This window comes from Mugil cephalus, chromosome 18 (genome assembly GCF_022458985.1).
Source record: "Mugil cephalus isolate CIBA_MC_2020 chromosome 18, CIBA_Mcephalus_1.1, whole genome shotgun sequence".
Lineage (NCBI taxonomy): Eukaryota > Metazoa > Chordata > Actinopteri > Mugiliformes > Mugilidae > Mugil > Mugil cephalus.
Window position 1 is genome coordinate 13,757,363 of NC_061787.1, and position 21,708 is coordinate 13,779,070.

A 21,708-nucleotide genomic window follows, 5' to 3' on the forward strand; every position below is an offset into this window, starting at 1 on the left:
TTTGCATTGCTGGCACCACAACCACAACCACCCCCCCCCACCCAATATTTATCACTCCCACCAGCTTTGGGGGAGGTAGAGGGTGGGGGGGGGGTGACGGTGGCTGTCATCTGAGACCTTCCACCAGCGAAGGCGCAGCGACAGGAGTGAAGGAGGGAGCGAGGGAGATTGATAAGACAGGGGACGGAGGAGGTGACAGGAGGGGAACATAGAAGAAGAAAGAGGAAGAGTGAGGCTGACGACGGAAAGACAGGCTTTGATAGAGGTGATGGGGGGGAAGGAGGGGTGGAGGGTGGACTGAAAGAGGGAGAAAGAGGAAGAGATATTGTAATGGGACACCCAGAGGAGGTAGAGTGTCAGGAAGCGATATCATTGTTGTCTGCCGGAGTGATGCCTCTTCTTTTCCACCCAATGCTAAATACCTGTTAGCCTAGGGAAACCTCCTTGTGGTGTGTCACTTTGTGTGTGTGTGTGTGTGTTTGCGCGCGTGGAGGCGAGTGTCACGGAGACCTGCCGACTCAGGCGTTGCCAAAACACTGTCAGCATGTTTTATTAGTGTGTCAGTGCTGTTTGTCTCCGCAGGCTGTGTGTATATCACGCCCGCTCCCCTCCCGCAGTCCAGCTATTTATTTAAGCATACGAGATGCAGCCAAGGCCGCCGCAGCCGACAGGCAGCCATCAATTCATCACTCCCCCCCTCACACCAGGAAATCATCTAACAAAATAAGAAGAGAGAGAGAGAGGTGGGAGTGGGGGTGGGGGGAGACGGAGCAATTAATTTATGTTGAGCAAATTGGCCTGGAATTTATGTTACATCCTAAAGTTTGAGTCGATAGCGCTCGTAGCAACTTAACGCGAAAAGGCCAAGTGTCTGTTTCGGGAGTGAAATATGTTTTACCGCATATGAGATGTCGGCTCCACGGCTGATCTACAAATGTTGCCGCACTAAATCTAACACTCCTTTTCACACGCTCTCCCTCCTCGCCCGTTTCCTCCGTCGCCGCTCTCTGATTGGCTCTGACTCAGTCTCCCCCTGACCTGCTCTCTTGTATTCTTTGCTCCCTGACTCACCCACTTAGACTCTTCCTTTTTTCACTAACAAGGTCATAAAATATACTCAGGACTTGGCGCTCGTCGGCTGTCAGGGGTGGCCTTTATTCTTTTAAAATCGACCCTCCCTTCCCCTTTTTTTTTTGGTTATTTTTGAGAAAATCAAATCTTGATTCACCGTATAAATGAATCACGTCTTTGTGCGGAAAAAACGAGCGCGACCTCAGTTGTCACGGCCCTGAACGCACACACTCTCGATCTCCTCATGAATTCTTCCCGACGCCTCCCTAGCTCTTTCTTTTTTAGTTCAGCGTCTTGACAGCGTTGCCCTGACTGACCAGTTCGTCTTAGGCCGAGGCCCAATGATGCGCTTCTTTGTCCGCAGCTCTGTACGAGTTCAGGGTTCCCGAGTCCGCGGAGCTCGGGTCCACCGTGGGAGTGGTCCGGGCCATCGACGCAGACATCGGCCAGAATGCGGAGATGGACTACAGGATCATGGGGAGCGACGGCCCCGCGATGTTTGAAATCGTCACCAACAGGAGCAACCAGGAGGGCATGATTGTGCTGAGAAAGGTGGGGCCGTGTAACTGGACTTATAACAATGTCTAAACTACAATCGATATGTGTTTTTAGACTTGGGTAGACTCTGTTGATCCACAAGGGAAATTGCGCGAAGCTGCAGACACAGAAAACAGAAAAAAAAAAAACACTGTTGCATGTTTGGAAAAAAAAGTGTAAAACTGTATTTACAGTAAAAGCCTGTTGACACAGCAGACGTGGCTGATTAGCACCTGATGGAACAAATACATTTCCATTTCAATCAGTCCGGCTACAAGGGCCGCGTAACCACCTAGTTTCACTCCGGGCGACGCCGCGTCTCAGCGCATCTTGTCTACACATAATCCTTAAGAGCTTAGGTCTTCAACAGGGGGTCCGTAACCCCTAGGGCAGTGCTCTTAAACTGGCGGCCCACGGGCCGAATCTGGGCCACTGAACCGTCCAAAATGTGTAGATCAAGGAGAAAAATATTGTGTGGTCCGCACTATTACAGCAACTGAAAACAGCAACGACAACTGAGACTCTTAACTATCAGTAATCCTCACCATATATGACCCTATTTAATGAGGACAAACTCGCTGCACTGTTTAAATTAACTTTTATTGTTTCACATAACTGGCCTTTCGCTTTCCGCAAAGCACCCAGGCAGCCTGCAGAGATGCACACGTTACTCGCTCTTGATCAGTTAAAGTTCGAGTAATAATGCCACTTGCATGGGAGCAGGCAGATTTCATTGTGGCTATTTTTCTCTGTCGGGCCTCTGACTGCTCAGGATATGAATCCTTGAAATTTGTGAGTTTAGTGTTGTGGTGACTGCGAAGATTACATTCTTTTGCAACGGCAACAGTTCTGTTGCAAATGAGGCATACGGGTAACGCATTTCTGAAGGTTGGCATGATAAATGCGTACTTTTCAGTCCATTCGTCATTAAAGGATCTGTTTTCCCCATCAACTTTTCGTTTCATGGCCTTTGAGCATGCCATTTTAGCCTACCTGTGTGAAGAAGCCTTTTCCTTCCACTAGCTGAAACTGTATTGAAGCCAGTCAGTGCGTTTACGTGCACGTGAAAAAAAAACGAATTATTGCCTTAATCGGACTATAACAGGAGAAATTAAGTGCATGTAAACACGTTACTCCGATTAAAATCGGAGATCTCATTATCCGATTGAGACACCCAGACGATGCGATTGAATCGGACTTTTCAATCGGATAATGCTTGTGTGCTTGCTCCACCAACGCTGCGATGGCGTGTGAACCCGGAACAAAAATGTCCAAGAAGAAGAAGATAAACGGAGCCGTCTGACGGATAGCGCGGATCTTACCTGCACCAGAAGTAGCGCGAACATTACGTACATGATTAAAAATAGTTGTTTGAGATGCCGGTCTGCCGCAAGAACGACTCTAATTTATTATATCACGTAATAGGTCAACCCGGAAATCGGGCCGTATTAACGTGGTATTAACCCGCTGAAAAGATACGTATCGCCACCTAGTGTGGAAGAGGAGAACAGTTATTCGATTTTCTTGCGCTGCATGTAAACTGGGACAAGGACTGTAGCGAGAAAGTCGAATTTTGAGCATAGCTCGATTAAGCTCCGCATGTAAACGCACTGAGTGATGACCCTATCGAAGCTTTGTTTGTTTTTCAAGTGCTCTATAAATAAAGTTTACTTGAATTGAGTTGAGGCAAAATATCTCTAGCACTCCTGGTGGTTGGCTGTGGTAAGTGATAGAGGCCTGACTCATAAAGGCTAAAAATGCCTTCAGTTTTGTAATGAAATGAAAAAATATAAACAATAAATAAGCATTAAATGATAATGTTATGCCAAAATTAGATTTTTATTTTATTTTATTTGAGGGCCCCCAAGGTGACTGTCCAGTAAAAATTCTGGCGCTCCGACAAATGTATTTGGTCAGGTATCATGTATTTTTATAAATTTAAATTTTTATTTAAATAGCACTAAGCTTTAGTTTAAGCTTTAGTTTAATATAGAACACATATAGTAGGTAGGGGGTCCCTACTTAAGTTTGGGGGTTCCTTGGCCTGAAAAAAACGTGCTTAAGAGTCCCGTCCTCAACAGAAGCTAATGGTGTCAACCGCGAGTGTAGTTTACTCCTAGAGCTAACACTCCTTTGTCTGCCTGCACAAACAGAGCAGCCCCACAAAGTCGAGCCTTATGTCGTTTTAATAATTTATTTATTTATTAACAAGTATTTATTGTGTCTTACAACTCGATCCGGCTGCTTCTTCTTCTTCTTCTTCTTCGTCCTCCATTGCTCCGTGCCGCATTTACACTAATCTGCTGACGCAAACCATGACTGCCGCTGCACAATAAAGGCCAGTCGAATGCTTTTAATGTGCAGCAGTAAACAGCGGGGCCGATGCCAGCGAGATAAAATAATAACAGTAACAGTGAATTAAATGCTGCCCTGTGTGTCTGAATGCAGGCGGGAATTGGGGAAACTGCAACAAAGCGATGTAATTACTGGATGTAAATACATTTAAGCGCTATTGCTGAGTGCAGCCGTGCCATGTTTGGTCTCTGTCAATGAAAAGTAATCTCGGCTAATATCATTTGCAGGTAACACTCAACGCGGCAGCTCTCTTTTGTCATTAAAGACGTTCCGACTTCTTAACAACCACTCTGCGCTCGACGAAGAAGAAAAAAAAAAAAAACTTTTTACTTCAATGCGCTCTGACAGCCCAGAAGTTGGACAGTGGAGTTATTAGATTTTGGCTTACACTTGCCCGCACTTCCACTACATTTGTTTCGAGTGAGATTCTTCCCCTCAGCTCAGACCAAAGCAGAAGTATTGACGCTCGGTATGGATCGCAGCATTCAGCTGTGGCGCGTTTGATGTATTCAACAGCATCTGGCAGCTGCCTTATCAAGCGCCCTCTCTGCAGCCTTCGATCGATCGCTTCCATCATGCCATCATTAAGTGGAAGATGACATAATTGCCTTTTGTAGCCGCGGCAGTGCTGTAGTGGATGTGGCGAAGCGGGCAGAGTGTGTGTGGGGAGTGAGCATGCCCTAATTCTGAACCTGCTAATTAAATGGGCTTGTCAAGTGGGAGTGTGTCCCATCTCTGCATGCGCCGGGCCCTTCAAAGCGACATATTCCTCCCGTGGATGTACACCGCCGCCGCTGCCGCCGCCACCCCGCCCCTCGAGCGTTTTTCGCCAAATGGCAAAAATCAATGACTCATAATATGTCAGTATTCACGGTTTCAGAAAACAGCTCGTTCCATCCTTTTTTTTCTTTTTTTTTATCCCCGAGCTTTCACTGACTGCTCCCAACAATCGCCGCCCCGGCTTCCTTTCATATGTACAGTAGGCCGCCTGCGAGGGGGGGCTCGCTCTGATCCGGCTCCTCCTGCAGCTCCTGTCATTAAAATGCACCGCTCTCCAATTATTTCCATCAACTGGGCGATACCTTCGCTGGCTGCAACCTCAAAAACAAAAGGAAAAAAAGAAAAGAAAAAGAAAATAGTTCAGAGAAGAAACCCAGAAGCAAAAACGTCGCCCTAATAAGAAAACAGAAAACATTAGGAACTCGCAGGCATCTGGCTACTAATCACCCATAAATCATAGGATATAGCAGCAGTGTGCTGTCGATGCAGGATCATACACAAACAAATAACTCGGCAGCTTGCTTTTAACTGAACAAATAGGTAAAAAAGAAAGTATAATATACGCAGAGAAAAGGTTATGCCTGCATTAGCCGGAGCAATGTTGAAACTTTACAACACGCCACATCTATTCTGTAATTTTCACTTAAAGCTAAATGTTCAAAAAATAATAAATTAATGTTTAAGTATTAATCACGGCCATTGAAATATTTATAGTCAGCAGCCTCACGAATCAGAAAAGTTTTTCCCTTCATTACAGTTCCAGTGTTTTTCATTTCGCAGTCAAAGGGAGCGCAAAGTCTCGGCACCATCCTCTGAACTAATCTGGCATGCTGATCTCTTCATTTAACAGAGAAAATAAAAAAAAAATAAAAAAAACAACACCAGCGAAATGAACAGATGTCACCCAGCAAAGATTGAAACGCAACCGTGATTGATGGTTTCATAGAGCGGCGGAGCGCCCGGCGTCAGGAAATCAAGCAGAAGAGCGCCAACATCCAAGAAGTTGACAGAGGAACGATCACGTTTCTGTTTTCAGGCTCAGACGCTAATGAGGTTTCTTATTCTTAAAAGTACGAGCGCCATCGTCGTCGTCGTCGTGTTATTTTCCCACCAAAACGCCACACTGGTTGCGTTGTTTCCGCGGCGGTTAGTTCTGATCTGTGTCGCAGCCGGTGTGTGTCCATCAGCGGTCTTGTTAGTGTCCTTGAAGAAGACACTAAGACCCTTCACATGAGCTCATTAGATACTCTGGAAGAAATTGTCAGTTTAATGAATAAAAAAAAAAAACAATCTGACCTAAAATTAAATGTGGCAGGATGTTCGAAATGGAGATTAGCCCCCCCCCCTCCCCGAATCAACAATTGAGCGTGTTGCCGCATACAAATGAATGTTTAAAGAGTAAATATCAGTGGATAAAAGCCGCGGATAGAGGAAGTCGCGGAGGAAGCTTCTTTTTTAATTAAGGAAAACAAATGAATTGGAGGTTGGAGATTTCTCTCCTGGTTTCCGCAGGCCCTGGACTTCGAGAGGAAGCGTCAGTACAACCTCCGCATCCAGGTGGAAAACGTCCACATCAACCCGCGCTTCTTCTCGGTGGGGCCCTTCAGAGACGAGGCCGTCGTCAGGATCATCGTGGAGGACGTGGACGAGCCGCCCGTGTTCGAGCGGCCCAGCTACATCTTTGAGGTCAAAGAGGACGCGGCCAAGAACACAGTGATCGGCTCCGTCAGCGCGTCCGATCCCGACGACAAAAACAGCCCGGTCAGGTACGGAGACAAACTCAGTCACTACGAATTTTTGAAAATAAAAAATAGCCGCTGCACATATTTGAATGTTCAGCAAACGCTGCCAATATACAATGCTTATTTTTTTCTCCTCTGAATTAACCTGTAACATGAAGACTGGAATGTAGAATTTCCGAGTTTTACGAAGGCATCATCTAAGTTTTTTCTTATGTAAATTTATGAAGCCAGGCAAATGTGTTTTTATAATAATTTATATTATCTTTATATATTCTATTATATTTATAATTTATAATAATAAGTAATATTAAATGTTAGGATGATCCAAGCAAAAAAAGATTGGGACCACTGTTCTTTTGAATACAGGACTCCAGACATATATATATATATATTTTTTTTTTTTTTACTAGGTTCAGTGCGGCTGCTTACTAAATATTTTAGAAGTCCAAGCAGAAAATTTAGGTGCACACCTTAAATCAATGTGCAACGCAGTTATTCACAGTTTCCCAATTTTTACTGTAGCACTGACTTCGATAATAAATGGACTTACAGTTCACAGGTTTATTGTTCGAAGCATTACTGCCATTACAATACAAGAACCACAGCTACATCCCAATGGCGACATGTGGTTGCATTAATTAACTTTGTTATAATGTTTCATTGACCTACAAGGAGCTCCATCACACACATACGGATATAAGGAAGGAAGTAGGCCTTTGTATTGAGTTATGAATATTATATTTATAGTTTAGGTCAATACAAGAGCTCCCATTAAAGGAATGATTTAAATATTAACTTTAGAGGGAGGTCATGAACGAATCTTTGTCCTTGTGTTTTCTTCACCATTAACATCATTAATGCTAAAGCCTTGATGTGGAAGCTTTGTTCTTGGGGAGGAGCAAAATTGGTCCTTAAAAGTGAAGTGTGCCAAAAAGTTCAGTCGTGTGTGAGCGAACGCAGAATTATGCGCGCGTTCTATTAAACGGGGATAATGGCAGAAGGGTGGCGGAGCTGCGCCTCGACTGTCCCCGACTTTTTCATTTTTATGAAGCACCGAGGGAGTTGGCTCTCAAGGTTGAAGTTCCACCACTTTATTGCAGGTGTCAAATATGATATCATTCTCTTTTATCGCCCATCATCAAGCGGGGAGCTACCCTGTGGCATTTAAAGCCGCGCAGTCGAGGAGGAGGAGGAGGTGGTGGTGGTGGTGGGGGAGGGCTGGGAAGCCTGGCGTGAGGAAGTCACCGACACACGCAGACACGTGCATGTCGTGGCACGAATGCATACGGAAGTCCTTGAGAAAGCCTGGATTGAAAGGTGACTTTGAAGACTCTCGAGTCCTCTGAAAACTTAGAAAAGACGGTGATCAGCTGATTGAATGCTGAGTCTCACCTTAAAACTTTGGTTTTGGTCTTCATTCAGTGTAACAGCATTGAGCGACTCTTTCAGTAACGGGCTGATATTCAGACGTCTGGAACCAGAGCAATACTTTAAGGTTTAAGGTTTATGTGAAGAGATATACATTATTTTGCATTCAGTATTAAGCTATCCCTTATCCCTGTACTAAAATATGTTGGATTCATGTTAATGTGTATTTAAAGACATTTAAATTTGTGGGGGGAAATTAAAAAAAAAAAAAAAAGTTTAATGAACCAGTGATTTTGCGACCCCCCTGCTGTACCTGCGCAGACTACCTAAGGGTCACGGACCCCTTGTTGAAGACCTATGTTCTAAAAGCTTATTAACCTCGTAAGAGGTGCATTAAAAGACTTTCAAAAATGACATGACAACTGCCAGATTGTTCCTGCTGCAGAAGACAATCTGATGATTGGACGTCAAGATTCAGCTCTGCTATAAAAAGTGATTTTTTTTTATATTTTTTATTGTGATTTCAGAGACGATATTTCATCAAGCGGTGCTCTAAAACGGTGCCTGTGAAGATTGTCTTATCCAGGTCATGGCAGATCTGAAAGCAAACGCAAATAGACTTTATTTCACCGCCACGAAGCTTTTTTAAGTTCTGGATGAGTGGTGACTACTCAAAGAAGTGCAGCAGCCTTTGTTTGGCTTTGTTTTTAGATGCTCGTCTAGATAAAGCAGCGCTGATACAATTAGCCAAGCTGCAGAAACGTATTTTGACGGTTCATTAAACTTTAATTAGACCGAATGAACAGAATTGTATTTCTTTGTGAGTAGCGGCTGCTTTTTTCTGATTTTTATTTATTTTATTTTATTTTTATTTTTTTCAAAGTAAATAAAATGCTCTTCCTTTGTTATAACCAGACAAGTAAATATTAGCTCTGGGCGTTGCTGCTGATATCTCGATTCGTTTGGAGATGTTACAGTTTTTAAAAGCAAGGAAAAAAAAAGAGATTTGTGGTATTTCCACAATATTTTGTCTCTAGCTCTAGTTTTGCATACGGTTTTGCTCTCGCCCACCGATCATCTGTCAGGTCTGACCGTGCTGCCGTCGTGTGTCATGGATGTCTCTCATGTGTGAGACTAGTCATGTAAAAAAAAAAACAAAAAACAAACAGAGATATCTAATAAGTGGATACAGGAAGTGGCATTTATGGGGGAAAAGGATTTTATGAATTGATGTTCTGTCAAATGACGATCAATTATACATTGAATGACTTTCACTGAGGAAACTTTTAAGGACATTTTCCCACTGTTTCCGTGCATTTTTATACCGGTCATTTTATTGGTTGATCGGTGGAGACTGAAAGTGGATCTTTTCTCACGTTGACCTTTTGACCACATCAACCACTCCGCTCTTTGCTTTACGCTCGCTGACTCTCGTCCTCTAAGTATGTCTTCTGAAAACGCCGCGGTGAGCCAGGCGGTCATGTAGAGAGGGAAGAGGAAATATGTCCCGACCCGCTGATCACTAACATTTCTGTAACCCTCCATGTCCTTCTGCCCGGCCTCCCGTCCAGCCAGCTGCCTGCCTGCTGAGAGCAGCAGTTTGGATGCCCGGTCAGGACGAGGCGCGCCGTTCTCTCGCCCCTTCGTCATTAATCAGGGGGGAAGGGTGAGACCCGGACTGCTGAATTATTGGGAATATTAGAAAAGCAATTAGTGAAGCCCGCGGCCGACGCGCATTTAACGAGGTTAGAGTTACTGTCGGGCGGCGAGGCGGTGGGAGAGGAGGAGAGGGAGTGTTTAGATAAAGACACCAAAACGGTTGATGCGGGAGAAGCAGCGGGGAGGGGCTGAGGGATGATAGCTGAGGGGGGGAGGGGGAGGTGGGAGAGAGAGAGATCTGACGAAAGAGGAAAGAGGTGCGGCGGTGCATTGAGAGCCCCGGTTCATAGTCTACCCTCGGGGGTCTCCTTCCTCTTACGCCGGCCCTCCTGATGCCTGCTACTCCATTAATCACGCTGATGTATCACAGTAGTCTGGGAAGCAGAGAAAAACAGCACGGCTGGATAACCTGTTGGCTCATATATATATATATATATATATATATGTGTGTGTGTGTGTGTGTGTGTGTGTGTGTGTGTGTGTGTGTGTGTGTGTGTGGACGAATCCTTCATCACCACAGACTATTCAGGACCGTGTCCCATTAACAGTTAAAGGTTCAAACCACCTTGCTGTACTTAGCTCTACGCTGTTACATGTTGTCATGGTGATGGCTTTATGTGAGCAGGATGTTTCCTGCTGGCTGATTTCTCACCGCCGTGGCTCTTGAGGTCGCGACAGGCCGAGCGCGCGGTCATTTGCCGGCGCTGACGTCCGTGGCCCCGGGTTTGGCTCCGAGAACTCTCAGCGTGCCAGAGGAGAAACAGAAGGGAACTAAAAGACCGAGTTCAAAGGACGCACTTTTCTTGTTTTACATCCTCACCTCAGCTGAACTTTTAAACACACAAATAGCAGCGCTATTCAGGAGAGGTCGGCCGTGTGCGACAGTCTGAGGCCCTTCCTCTGACTCGCTTTGTTGTCCTTCGTTTTAGATCTCATGCTCCAGTTTGTTTTATTCACAGTTCTGCGACTTCTCTTGAACGTAGGGATGCAGAGTTGCGTAGTCAGTGCTTCATATTTCCTCATTGTTTTGGATATAAGTAAACTTTGAGGAAAAAAAAAAAAAGCATTTCCGGTTTCCCCCTTTTAAATTAGGTACACAAACTAGTGCCACCTGCTGGCACGGAGGGTTATTTCTACACAGAACGTATAAACCAGTTAGCCATTGGTTGCAGTCTTTGTGGCGTGTTCCTCCGTCACTTTTTTGGCCCAGAGACAGTCCGTCTTTGATGTCTGTAGTTATTTGATGCTGTTCTGGTGCATCCGAGCCTCTTTTACAGTATTAATCCTCCTGAAAAAGTTTACTTGTAGTATTATCTGTCCAAACGCTGGCGCATAAACTTCAAACTCCTAGCTAATAGAATCCAATTAGCCATTGGTTGTAGTCTTTGCGGCGTGTTCCAGTGCCACTTTTTTAACCCAGACACGGCACCAGAGACAGTCCGCCTTCGTTGTCGGAAGTTATTTTATGCTGGTGCCTCTTCTACAGCACTCTGAGGAGTTTACTTGTGGTATTATCTGTCCAAACGTTGGCGCATATACTTCAAACTTCACATACTTAAATAACACTGATAGAAAAAATGTTTTTTGACTACAATTCCTAGCCTCCTAGCTCACAGAAGCTCTTCTTTTAAAAGAGGTACACAAACTACTGCCACCTGCTGGCATGGAGGGTTATTTCTACACAGAATATATAAATCCGTTAGTCTTTGGTTGTAGCCTTCGTAGTGTGTTCCAGCACCGGACACAGTTATTTGATGCTGTTCTGGTGCACCTGTGCCTCTCCTGCAGCACTAACGCCTCTGGAAGAGTTTACTCGTATTATCTGTCAAAACATTGGAACATAAACTTCAAATTTCACATGCTCAAATAACAGTAAGAAAGTAATAAACACTTGACTACAGTAAAATTCACCTGTTTAGAAGCTGTAATTAACTCCTGTAGTTCATCTCATTTGTGTCAGTAAACCAATTTTGTTCACTAAAAACGAAGCTGGCTTTTGTTGCGATTGAAAACTGTTGACAAAAAAAAAAAAAAATCGATGTTTTTTTTTTATTAATGTTCTTGTGTAGTTTGGATGACAAAAGAAAAGGAGACTGGCGCTGTAAACGTGGCTGTTTTCTCCTCAGTTCACAGCTGAGGAGCTCCGTAAATGTGACTGTATCCGTCGCCAAGGGGACGAGAGCACATTTCCACAAAGGCTGAGAGAACGTGTTTTAACACCTATCCATGTGTGTGTCTGCTTTTCTTTTTTCTTTTTGCAGGTACACTATTGATCGGTTCACAGACCTGGACAGAGTGTTCAGCATCCATGCAGGGAACGGGTCAGTGTTCATCCTGAGGGACTTGGACAGAGAAGAGTACGCCTGGCACAACATCTCGGTCGTCGCCACACAGTTCAGTAAGTGCAGCGGGCTGGACGGGAAGCTCGCACATTTCCTCTTCGTCTGTCAGCCTAATTGGATTTTTGGAATTGATACTAATCTCTCAGTGTTAAAGTGAAGTATTGGCAAGTCACTGGTGTTTGTTTCATAACAATAAGTAGCACTAGTGCACTTCATATTCTAAAAAAAAAGCTGCTACTTTACCTGGCATTTCGTCCTATTTTTCCCTCAGTTTTAAAAGTAGGATTCAACATATTTCAGCCACAGCCTTTGCTTTAACTTATACAACCTCAAAATTTCTCCATATTTATGATGGTAAATTGATAAATTTATAATAAATCTTACTTCTTTCATCTGCAAAACAAAAAAAACAAAAAACCCTTGTTAACAGAAATGCTGTTCTCATTTCCCCAAACTTACATCACTTTCATTTATTTTGCCAGAGAAACTTCCCGCTGAGAGATTTCAAATTAAAAGTCTTTCGTTAACAATGGATCACAAGGAACACATGAATCTTTTAACCAGTTATTCGTGTATACATATATAAATTGCTTGGAAACACATGCCAGAGCTGCACACGTTGCTGCTGTTTTGTGCAGACATAGTGATTAGTGTAAATTCACCGTGTCCACCTTTGTGTTTCCCAGACAACCCGCGATACAGCAGCCTAGTGCCCGTGTACGTCAGAGTGCTGGACGTCAACGACAACGCTCCAACATTTGCCACCAATTACGAGACGTTTGTGTGCGAGAATGCCAAGGCTAATCAGGTTGGTTATTACCAAACGCAAAGCCGTAACCAAGGTTTCATCTCAACGTTTCCGTCAGGATTATGCACCCGCTCCCAGTTGTAATTAGCAGACCTCAGAGAGAATTTGTAAATCTGTCACGTGTTGTTCTAAGCTACCAGATAGCGAGGGCGCCTCTGGGGATCGGGATTTCACATCTCAGGTTGATTTAAAAAAAAAAAAACTGTTTTCAAAGTAGTTTCTTCCTCTGAATAGACGAGAGATGAGACCTGCAGTTGTAGACGTTGTAACAGAAGCAGATGTGCTATAGAAGGGTCTCACAGCTGGCTTGGTCCTCCCAGCTGTAAGTGTGCCAGCTGAAAACCCCAAATGCTGCGACGCGTCAGACATTAACGTCAACACCGAGTCTTCAGTTTCAGTCGCACTTGTGAATTCCGCCACGCGTTTTGTGTTCACACTCGGGTCTGAGGCAAATGTTGCCGTTTCGTGTTTGTGATTACCCCCCTTTCAATCCTGGTTTAATTTCAATAAATGTGTTCAAATCTCAACAGAAACCAGCGATTAGAAGAATTGAACTAAACTAGAAACAGATTTGTGAATGAGAGCTTCCTCATTTCTTCCATTAATCATCTGAACCCCTCAGATTCATCTGTTGTTCCTTCACACGGTACTCGAATTAGGAGAGAACATTTGGCGGGAAAGGTAAAATAATGCATTTTAATAACAAGGATTGATTTTTGTGGCAGTTCTTGCGATCTGGCGACAAGTAAATCATAGAGCAGAGGTCCAGATGACGGTGGCAGATAACGTCAGGACTCACTAGGAGTCTAGACGGTGGTGGGGGAGGAAGAGGAGGAGAAGATGGGTGGATGGAGGCTTCAGTTGAGATGTCCTCTGGATGAGGTGGAGATAGAGGAGAGGAGGAGGAGGAGGAGGAGGAGGAGGAGGAGGAGGGCTGCGTGACGGACGGTCTGAAACGCAGAGTGACTTGAAAGTGTATTTAAAGAATACGTCTCAGAGGACGCAGATCACTGGACGAGAGCAGTGACGGTGAAACTGAGAATGAAGTGATTTGGGCAGCGGGGGAAAGAAGACGTGATGGGAGAGAATGGAGCAGAACATATAGAGACAGGACGAGTGTTTCAGTATTGGACTGTTGATTTCAAATGAACTTTATCTGCAGCAGATGTACACAGATCATCATCCACTGATATCATATATCAAGCATATATATACTGTAGGTTATGACCACCTTCCTGATATTTAAACAGTTCACTCATCAGAGACCCAGGATGTTGTTAGTGGGAGGAGGGGGCTTTGGGTTCTATGGGTTGAGGGGAGGGGCCTATGTGGATCATGTGCATCCCACAGATACAGATCAGTTTAAGATCTAGTGATTTTAGAGGCTGTTTGCTGTTCTTTCTTTCTTTTTTTAGTTGCTCCTAAACTGTTTTTGTGTGTGTGTCTGTGTCAGGCTGCGTCCTACTGGGAGTGTGGGCATCGAGTAGTGTCATAGCTGTGGGGTGGGGGTCTAGGTGTCAGAGGCTTTCATGTTGTGGCTGATTAGTGTATGTAACACAATTCATCAGAGGCAGAAAAACAATAGTTGTACTTTAATACTACAAACTGCATTTTGCTTTTAATGCATCTGTACTTGTACTAACGTGGAATTAAGAGTAATTCCTCCATCGCCGTGTTAAAGATGAGGCTCATCTTAGTGCCTGTGGTACTGGTTTTAACACTTTTTAGCTAGCTAGCTTCATCCAGAATGACTCACTACTGGTTGAAAATATTTGGTCGTATTAACACAAAATGTAAGGTGTCGCAAAAGACGCATGTGACTTTTGCACATAGGTGTTAGACATTAATTAATTGCAGTTCGCTTAGGAAAATGTGGAGTAGTGGAAGAAAATAATATACAAAGATTTATCAGGGCTTCTGTCTCTGCACACAGCTTAAACGTGAACGTTAACTATCAGAAAGAAAGAAAGAAAGAAAAAAAAACATGATTACTGGTTAGCTTGCCCTGAACTATTGCTCTTAATGAATTCAGCAGAGACCGAGCTACCAACGTGAGCCTCAAGGCTATTTATTAAAGAAGTCGGTGTTAACACCAATAAGCTTGTAATGTAAATATCTCTAATTAGACAGTTTACAGCCTGAGAGACAGTAAATATGCATTACCAGGAGAAAACGGATCTCCTCGTTTGTTTTAACCTTTTGTAGGCGTTTTTGCAGATGAAGCACGTATTACCGTCATCTGTCAGATTAGCCAGAAACAGTCTCATCTAATTACAAGCATTGTTCCTCGGTCCGTTTCTCGGAAAAACAGACGGAGGTCCCTCTGCTCCCTCCCGTCCGCCTGTAAACCTCAGCTGCGCTTCATCTCGACCTGAACTTTCTCTGCTTTCTCCCTCCAGAGGATACAAACGGTGAGCGCCACGGATCCCGACGAGCCCCTGGGAGGACACCGCTTCTTCTTCAGCCTGGCCCAGGAGGCTGCTGGGAAGGCTAACTTCTCAGTCCGCGACAACAAAGGTAAACACGCTCTCGGCAGAACACCTGTTCCTGCTATTTGATTTAAAGCCTTTCGCCCGCGTGATTTATTTCCATCTCGCAGTTACGTGAAGTGAAGTGAAATTCCTTTAAAGTTATCGATCGCTGCTTAGTAACTGGATATTCTGCTGCTGTCAGACAACACAGCCTGGATCCTGACTCGGAGGAACAGCTACAGCAGCCTGCAGAAGAGCGTCTACCACGTGCCGGTGGTCATCTCGGACGGAGAGTTCCCCATGCAGAGCAGCACCAACACGCTGACCGTCCGGGTGTGCACCTGCGACCGCGAGGGCAACATGAAGCTGTGCAACGCCGAGGCGCTCACGGCGAGGGCGGGGCTCAGCACCGGAGCGCTGGTGGCCATCCTGCTTTGCGTCATCATCCTGCTCAGTGAGTACAGCTGGCAAACAGGCTTTTTTTTTTTTTTTTTTTTTCCTAGAACCGACGATCACATTTGAGAGAGTTTTGTTTTTCACTCCTTAATTTGATTCACCACTTCCTGTGGGCGGTTAATTCTGCCGCTGACCACAGCTGCTGCCTTAATTTGATCCGCGCAGTTAAGATGTACACCATCTCAAGGCTGAGCTTTTGGGTGGAGGGATTTTCACATCGAACCGCTGCAGCTGTATGCGGCGTCGCCACCTGTCCTGTTACACGGCACAGAATGTTCAGACGGAGTCGGTGTTTTCCGTCAAGACGCCTAGTGCGCCGGGGGGCTTTGATTTGAATTCAGACATTTAAATTCGCTGCGATGATCCGTCCGCGCAGACGGAGCGGCGTCTGGGTTTTCAACTGGCTAAACAGCGAGTTACAGAATCCATATTTGACTTAACCTAGAGGCGAGGCCAGGGTCACATCATCAGACGTCATAAGTTGCGTTTGTAGCACGCGATGTATCGAGCCGTGTTCCTAAACCGGGTTCCTTTATGTTTGGAAGAAGCAGTGGCCCTGAGGAGGGAGAAATGCATAATGCATCCTTGCGGCAGCAGAGCCTGTTGTACAAAGTCAGACAAAGTCCGTGAACATCAGTGAACACTCATGCAACATCAACAATTCCCCCCGGACAGTCGGTGGCCTTCAGAACAAGGAGAGCGAGCAAAGAAACAACAGCAAAAGTCACCAAACTCTTTATTTGTTCTCTTTGTTTTTGTTCTCCCTGCAGTGATTGTGGTGCTGTTCGCCGCCCTGAGGAGACAGAGGAAGAAGGAGCCTCTGATCATCTCCAAAGAAGATGTCAGGGACAACGTCGTCAGCTACAACGATGAAGGCGGCGGAGAGGAGGACACGCAGGCCTTTGATATCGGCACGCTGCGCAACCCGGAGGCCATCGAAGAGAGCAAGCAGAGGAGGGACATCGTCCCCGAGACCTTCTACCCCCCGGTGCGCCGGCCCGTGCTGCCCCCGATGCGGGACAATAACGGGGACGTGAGGGACTTCATCAACCAGCGGCTGCAGGACAACGACAGCGACCCGACGGCGCCGCCGTACGACTCCCTGGCCACCTACGCCTACGAGGGCAACGGCTCCGTGGCGGAGTCCCTCAGCTCGCTGGAGTCGGTGACCACGGAGGGCGACCAGGACTACAACTACCTGAGCGAGTGGGGGCCCCGCTTTAAGAAACTCGCAGACATGTACGGGGGCGACGACAGCGACGCCGATTCCTAACGAGAGCCTGGGACGCAGGCGAGGAGAAGGACAGAGAGAGAGGAAGGAAAAAAAAAACTTTGGCGCAGTCCTGGTGCACGGGGAGAGAGGAAGAGAGGAACGAGCGCTGGCCCTTTAAGTGCTCTTTGACCGCCTTCGATCACCATTCAGTGACCAGACGTAGGCTTTGTGTGTCCAGTCAGTGTTAGTTGCGTTCTTTTTGCGAGGCCACAGTGAAAAAAGAGACGTTTTTCTTTTGTGTGTATATGGGGTGTACACCACACCCAAATATATCTATACCGAGATCTTTTTTTTTTCTTTCTTTCTTTTTCCAAAGCTGCCGGTGGTGGACAGATTCAACAAGCGGCTTTGTAAACCAACAGATATGCCTATGTATTTTTCAGTGTTTCTGGGACTAAAAACATGCTGCATATTGTGACTTCTATCTTAGCTTGTGTATGTACGGTAATATGATACAATACGCTGTACAGTTGTTCTGTTTTTCTAGGGATTTCTAACTTCGAGCCGACACCCACCCCCCCGTCCCCCCGCTCCCTCCCGTCCCCTCCCGCAGCGACGGCTGCCTCAACACGAACCACTCATCTACAGTCGAGAGTTTGAGCCACAACCGAATGAGAAATCTTATTCCGGATTACGTGGGAGGACGCGCACCGCTCCAAACTTCTGCTGTCAGTTGTGGCAGTCGTCGGAGAGAAAGTGGCGGACGCTCCTCAAAGCCTACATAAAAGCTGTGGGGAAGGACTGCAGGATTTACGGCGACAATAAAGACCCGCAAACACACCACTCCGTCATTTTTACAGTATCCGATTTTCATCTCCACTCGGCTTTTTGAACATTGGCTGTGAGGTGAGCTGAAATACCAAATATTTCCTCAGTGAGCTGAATGTCGTCAGAGCCATTTTCCTCTGTGAAGCTTGGGCTGAGAGCAAACAGAGAGGCGTTCATTTTCTACCGGAAAAAAAAAAAAGAAAGCAAAATGTGACCGATTTGATATGCGCCAGAGTCCGTTAAGAGGAAAATACTGGTGGTCTTTTTTTTTTTTTTTTTTTGAGACGAGGCAACAAAGCTTCAACTCACATCATGCAGTTTAATGTTTGATCTGTTCCAGTGATGAAGGAACAGCAGGAACGGTCGATTGGAATCTGAAACGCGAAATCCGTAAAGATTTTCAACTTCGCGTCACGAAGTCCGTAATTCAAAAGAGCTCTCTCCAGGCATGGACGCACCAGGCCGAACGACGGCACCCAGGTGTTGGACGTTACTTTTTTTTTGTCGTTCAGTATTAGCAAAACCGGGCGGGAGGACAAGTTAATCGGCGCACGACGCGCCGGGGGCAACATCTGCTCCGGCGATATTGAGCCTGCTCTTTAATAAAAAAAAAAAAAAAAATGTACAGATACACCAAACCAACAAAGAACCACTGGCAACCTGATGTCACCTCACGTCTCCTGTGTTTGTACCCGAATACATCCCAAAGACTCCAGCCGACAGCAGCTGGTACATGCACCCGTCGGCCACAACATTAAAACCACTGACAGGAGAAGTGAATGACACTGAGCATCTGTTCTGCTGGGAAACTTTTAGACCTGTCATGTGGATGTTACTCAGACATGTAGCACCCACCTCGACCAGACCAGATCAGGCACCCCCGGCCCATAGCAATTACACTCCTCGATGGCAGCAGACATAACACACTCTGATGAGAAAGGGTAAAAACAAAAAAAAAAAAAAAAAATGACAAGCTACCTTAAAAACTCTGTGTTTATTCTATTATTCCTCCTGCACAGTGGAATGTATAACACTGCAACAGAAAGCATAAAGCACCAGTATTTTCCTCCGAAGCCGCGCCCTTCGTTAGCCGCACTGTATGTAGTGTTGGACACGAAGCCTGTCTGAGCCCATTTCCTGCGGGAGGAGCAGCAGCAGCAGCCGCCGCCGCCGCGAAGATGCTTATCTCTGGGCCACCTGACCTTTGAGTGGCGCCGAATTAGTTTCTTAAACCCAGAGGTGCGTCCGCGGCTCAGAGAAAAAGGTCACGGCGCGACCCTGCAGGAATAACACACACTTTTTAATTTCAGACGCTATTTGGAAAATAACGTGACAACGGTCCGCAGACAGAAAACGTCGTCATTACTGCTTAGCTTTCGGAACGACGAGGAACACACAAACACACACGCAAAAAAAAAAAAAAAGAATAAAATTAAATGACTAAAACAAGCTGTGGCCTCACGTTAGCAAAAGGCCAACCTGTGAAGAGGCTGACATTTATCAGACATCTCAAACTGTAATAACAAAACACAATGGGATAATTGCAGCACGGGGCACTTTTTCCTCTCAGTCTGCGACAGCGCAGAGCATTTAACAAGCCCACTGATGACGGCCGGGAGATTCTTTATGCGCGCCTACTGTATACATGTGTTTTCTCTTCTTGTTTTGTTTATTAGCTTGTTGCTGCAGCTCCCATTGTGTAAGTGGCCATTTCAGATTGTGGCAGCGTCGCTATGATTAGCATTTAATGGGTTTAAAGAAACATTTCACTCGGAAGAAAACTGCTTTCTCCTCCTCGAGGTACAACGTGAGGAGGTCTCAAATGGAAATCAACATGACGGCAGCACTCACCGCTTTATTTTTTTACCTTCTCCCTCCTAAAGTTCACTTTTTTTCCCCCCCGTCTCCGGGCTCCTGTTTTCCCACGGAGGGTGTAATTGGCTCCGAGCGTTGGCGCCATGCTCGGCTAAGATAATAGGGAATGTTACGCATCTTTTTTTTTTTTTTTTCAGTTTCTTGAGAGACGGCGACGTTGATGTCCTCCTTCTCCAGATACAATAGATCTGTGGTTGTTGATGTGTAGACGCGGTCGGCCTCGAGCCTCACCTCTACTATATTATGTTGGTGACAATGTGATCGAGCAGTTGAGTTGTGTCGACGTAGAAACACTTTTGAGAGGTCGTGGTAGTTTAAAGGGGTCATTGGCCATTCATCAATCTGCTTTGTAAACCGTGATATTTTGTACTGAATATTTATATGACACGATTAAATATCTTTAAAAATCAGCCCCTGGATTTATTTGCTCTTCCAAAACGACATTACAGAGGGTCATCATTTGACACACTTTTAGACTTTGATATGGCTTCTACCGCCCTCACAGGTACGTATACATCATGAGACTGTACACGTCACATAGTTATTAATATGACAGCTGTTGTTAAATAGCTGGATCCAGAGGCAACTGAGCTGAGGAAATTGTTAATTAGCCAATCTATAATTAAGATCTGTTCGACAGCCAATCGGATTTAGAGAGAAGGGGAGGGGGAAAAAAAAAAGAATAATCACATTTTGATTATTAGAGGATGAGTGGCACATGTGAGACAGATGGTGACTCAGTGTAATTGACTCGGCCCTTTTCAGCGTTTAGGCCTCTAAGCAGAACACAGGATTAGAATGGAAGCAGAAAAAAGTGAGTGACTGGAGTGAAATCTGGAACTTTATTTACAATACACAGTGGGTCGTGCTCTTAAAACACTGCAGCTTCTCTGTGTGTGTGTGTGTGTGTGGTTACATTTAAAAGTTCATATTTAATTATTAGTCAACAAACATTAAGAGAAGACGACAATTAAGGCCATGTCTGACTGCATAAAACACTCCAGCTTTTAATCTGAAAATCTTCATCCCGCCTAACCCCCCACCTAACCCCCATCCATCCTCAGCTATCACTATTCCGTGATCACCTCCGCTTTGCTGACTCTTGCCTGGAACGTTTGCAGACCAGGCACCTGAAAGGTCTCCGGAACAAAACCAAAAAAAAAAAAAATAGAAAAAGGGTCGCTGTCACTTCCTGCCTTCCTCCGGCTCGTCGGTCTCCTTCTCCTGCCGCTCCCGCTCTCGTCTCATCTCCTTCAGCTCCTGTCTGTATTTCCGCTCGATGAAGCGCTTCTGATGAGCCATCTGTGGGAAGTTATCTGGTACAGGGGGGAGGCAGAGCGGGAAACACAGGAGTCGACCAAGGAGAACAGATAAAGAGAGAGAGAGAGAGACAGAGGTGTGAGGAGACAAGGTCAGCTTCCGACTGGGTAAGGACAGCAATTCAGGGCTAATGCCTCACCGGCTAACATCCTCACAGCGAGAGTGTCGCTGTCATTTCGGTCAGATGAGCCCAAATGTTGCGATTAAATTGCCCTCATGTTGTTATTCCATTAATAATGATGAAGAAATTAGACAGGCCTTGTTTGGTTTCAGCACAATGACTAGGAGATCTGATAACATAATTAGAAGCGAACATTTCTAAATGAGATCTGTAATAAGATGGTGTCGAGTGACAGCAGGAGAAATGAAACAAAAACAGATACAAGATGTTAACATATAGGCAGCAGACGGGAAAATCACTGAAGAACATCTTTAAAAGTTGTGAGAGGGCTCTCTGTCTTGGTAAACCCAAAAACACGAATCGGAAATAAGGCCACGGGACTTGTAGGGTTCCTTGGGTATGTTTCACATCTCCTCCAAGTACGTTCTTCAGTTCTAAATGACTGGTGGGAGTTGGAGGTTTTATTAGAAACACCTGTGGATGTTGCCCACCTCAATCTCACCTGACTACAGTTTGAAACAGGCAGATACTCACCAGGAATTGAGCCAATTCCCTTTTCTCAATGAAAGTCTAACGAGCCACTAGTGGCCGTAGACTCCAGTCTCAAGGTATGAACCAGCCTGGAGGGGCCGGAAATGTTTCTGAGCACGGCATTTGCATTTCATTATGGGCTTTAATTCAACCAATGCAGAAATCTGAGTCATTTTGTTGTAAACGATTTCAACACCATGGTGCTCAAACATGTATGACTATGTTGCTGTT

General features: G+C 45.3%; 2 protein-coding genes across 3 annotated transcripts in view; one reads left to right on the forward strand and one right to left on the reverse strand.

Moving 5' to 3' along the window:
- The window catches only part of LOC125024410 (cadherin-6-like), a 61,213-nt gene extending 41,298 nt beyond the window's left edge, over positions 1 to 19,915 (forward strand). Inside the window, exons 6-12 of the mRNA XM_047612153.1 lie at positions 1,436 to 1,623; positions 6,256 to 6,509; positions 11,774 to 11,910; positions 12,541 to 12,662; positions 15,062 to 15,179; positions 15,336 to 15,587; positions 16,360 to 19,915. Coding sequence (XP_047468109.1) covers positions 1,436 to 1,623; positions 6,256 to 6,509; positions 11,774 to 11,910; positions 12,541 to 12,662; positions 15,062 to 15,179; positions 15,336 to 15,587; positions 16,360 to 16,862 — 1,574 coding nt within the window. The 3' untranslated portion in view covers positions 16,863 to 19,915. The remainder of the gene's footprint in view (positions 1 to 1,435; positions 1,624 to 6,255; positions 6,510 to 11,773; positions 11,911 to 12,540; positions 12,663 to 15,061; positions 15,180 to 15,335; positions 15,588 to 16,359) is intronic.
- The window catches only part of drosha (drosha ribonuclease III), a 95,496-nt gene continuing 93,314 nt past the window's right edge, over positions 19,527 to 21,708 (reverse strand). For both annotated transcript variants that reach the window (XM_047612152.1, XM_047612151.1), the window contains exon 32: positions 19,527 to 20,821. In XM_047612152.1, coding sequence (XP_047468108.1) covers positions 20,691 to 20,821 — 131 coding nt within the window. In that variant the 3' untranslated portion in view covers positions 19,527 to 20,690. The remainder of the gene's footprint in view (positions 20,822 to 21,708) is intronic.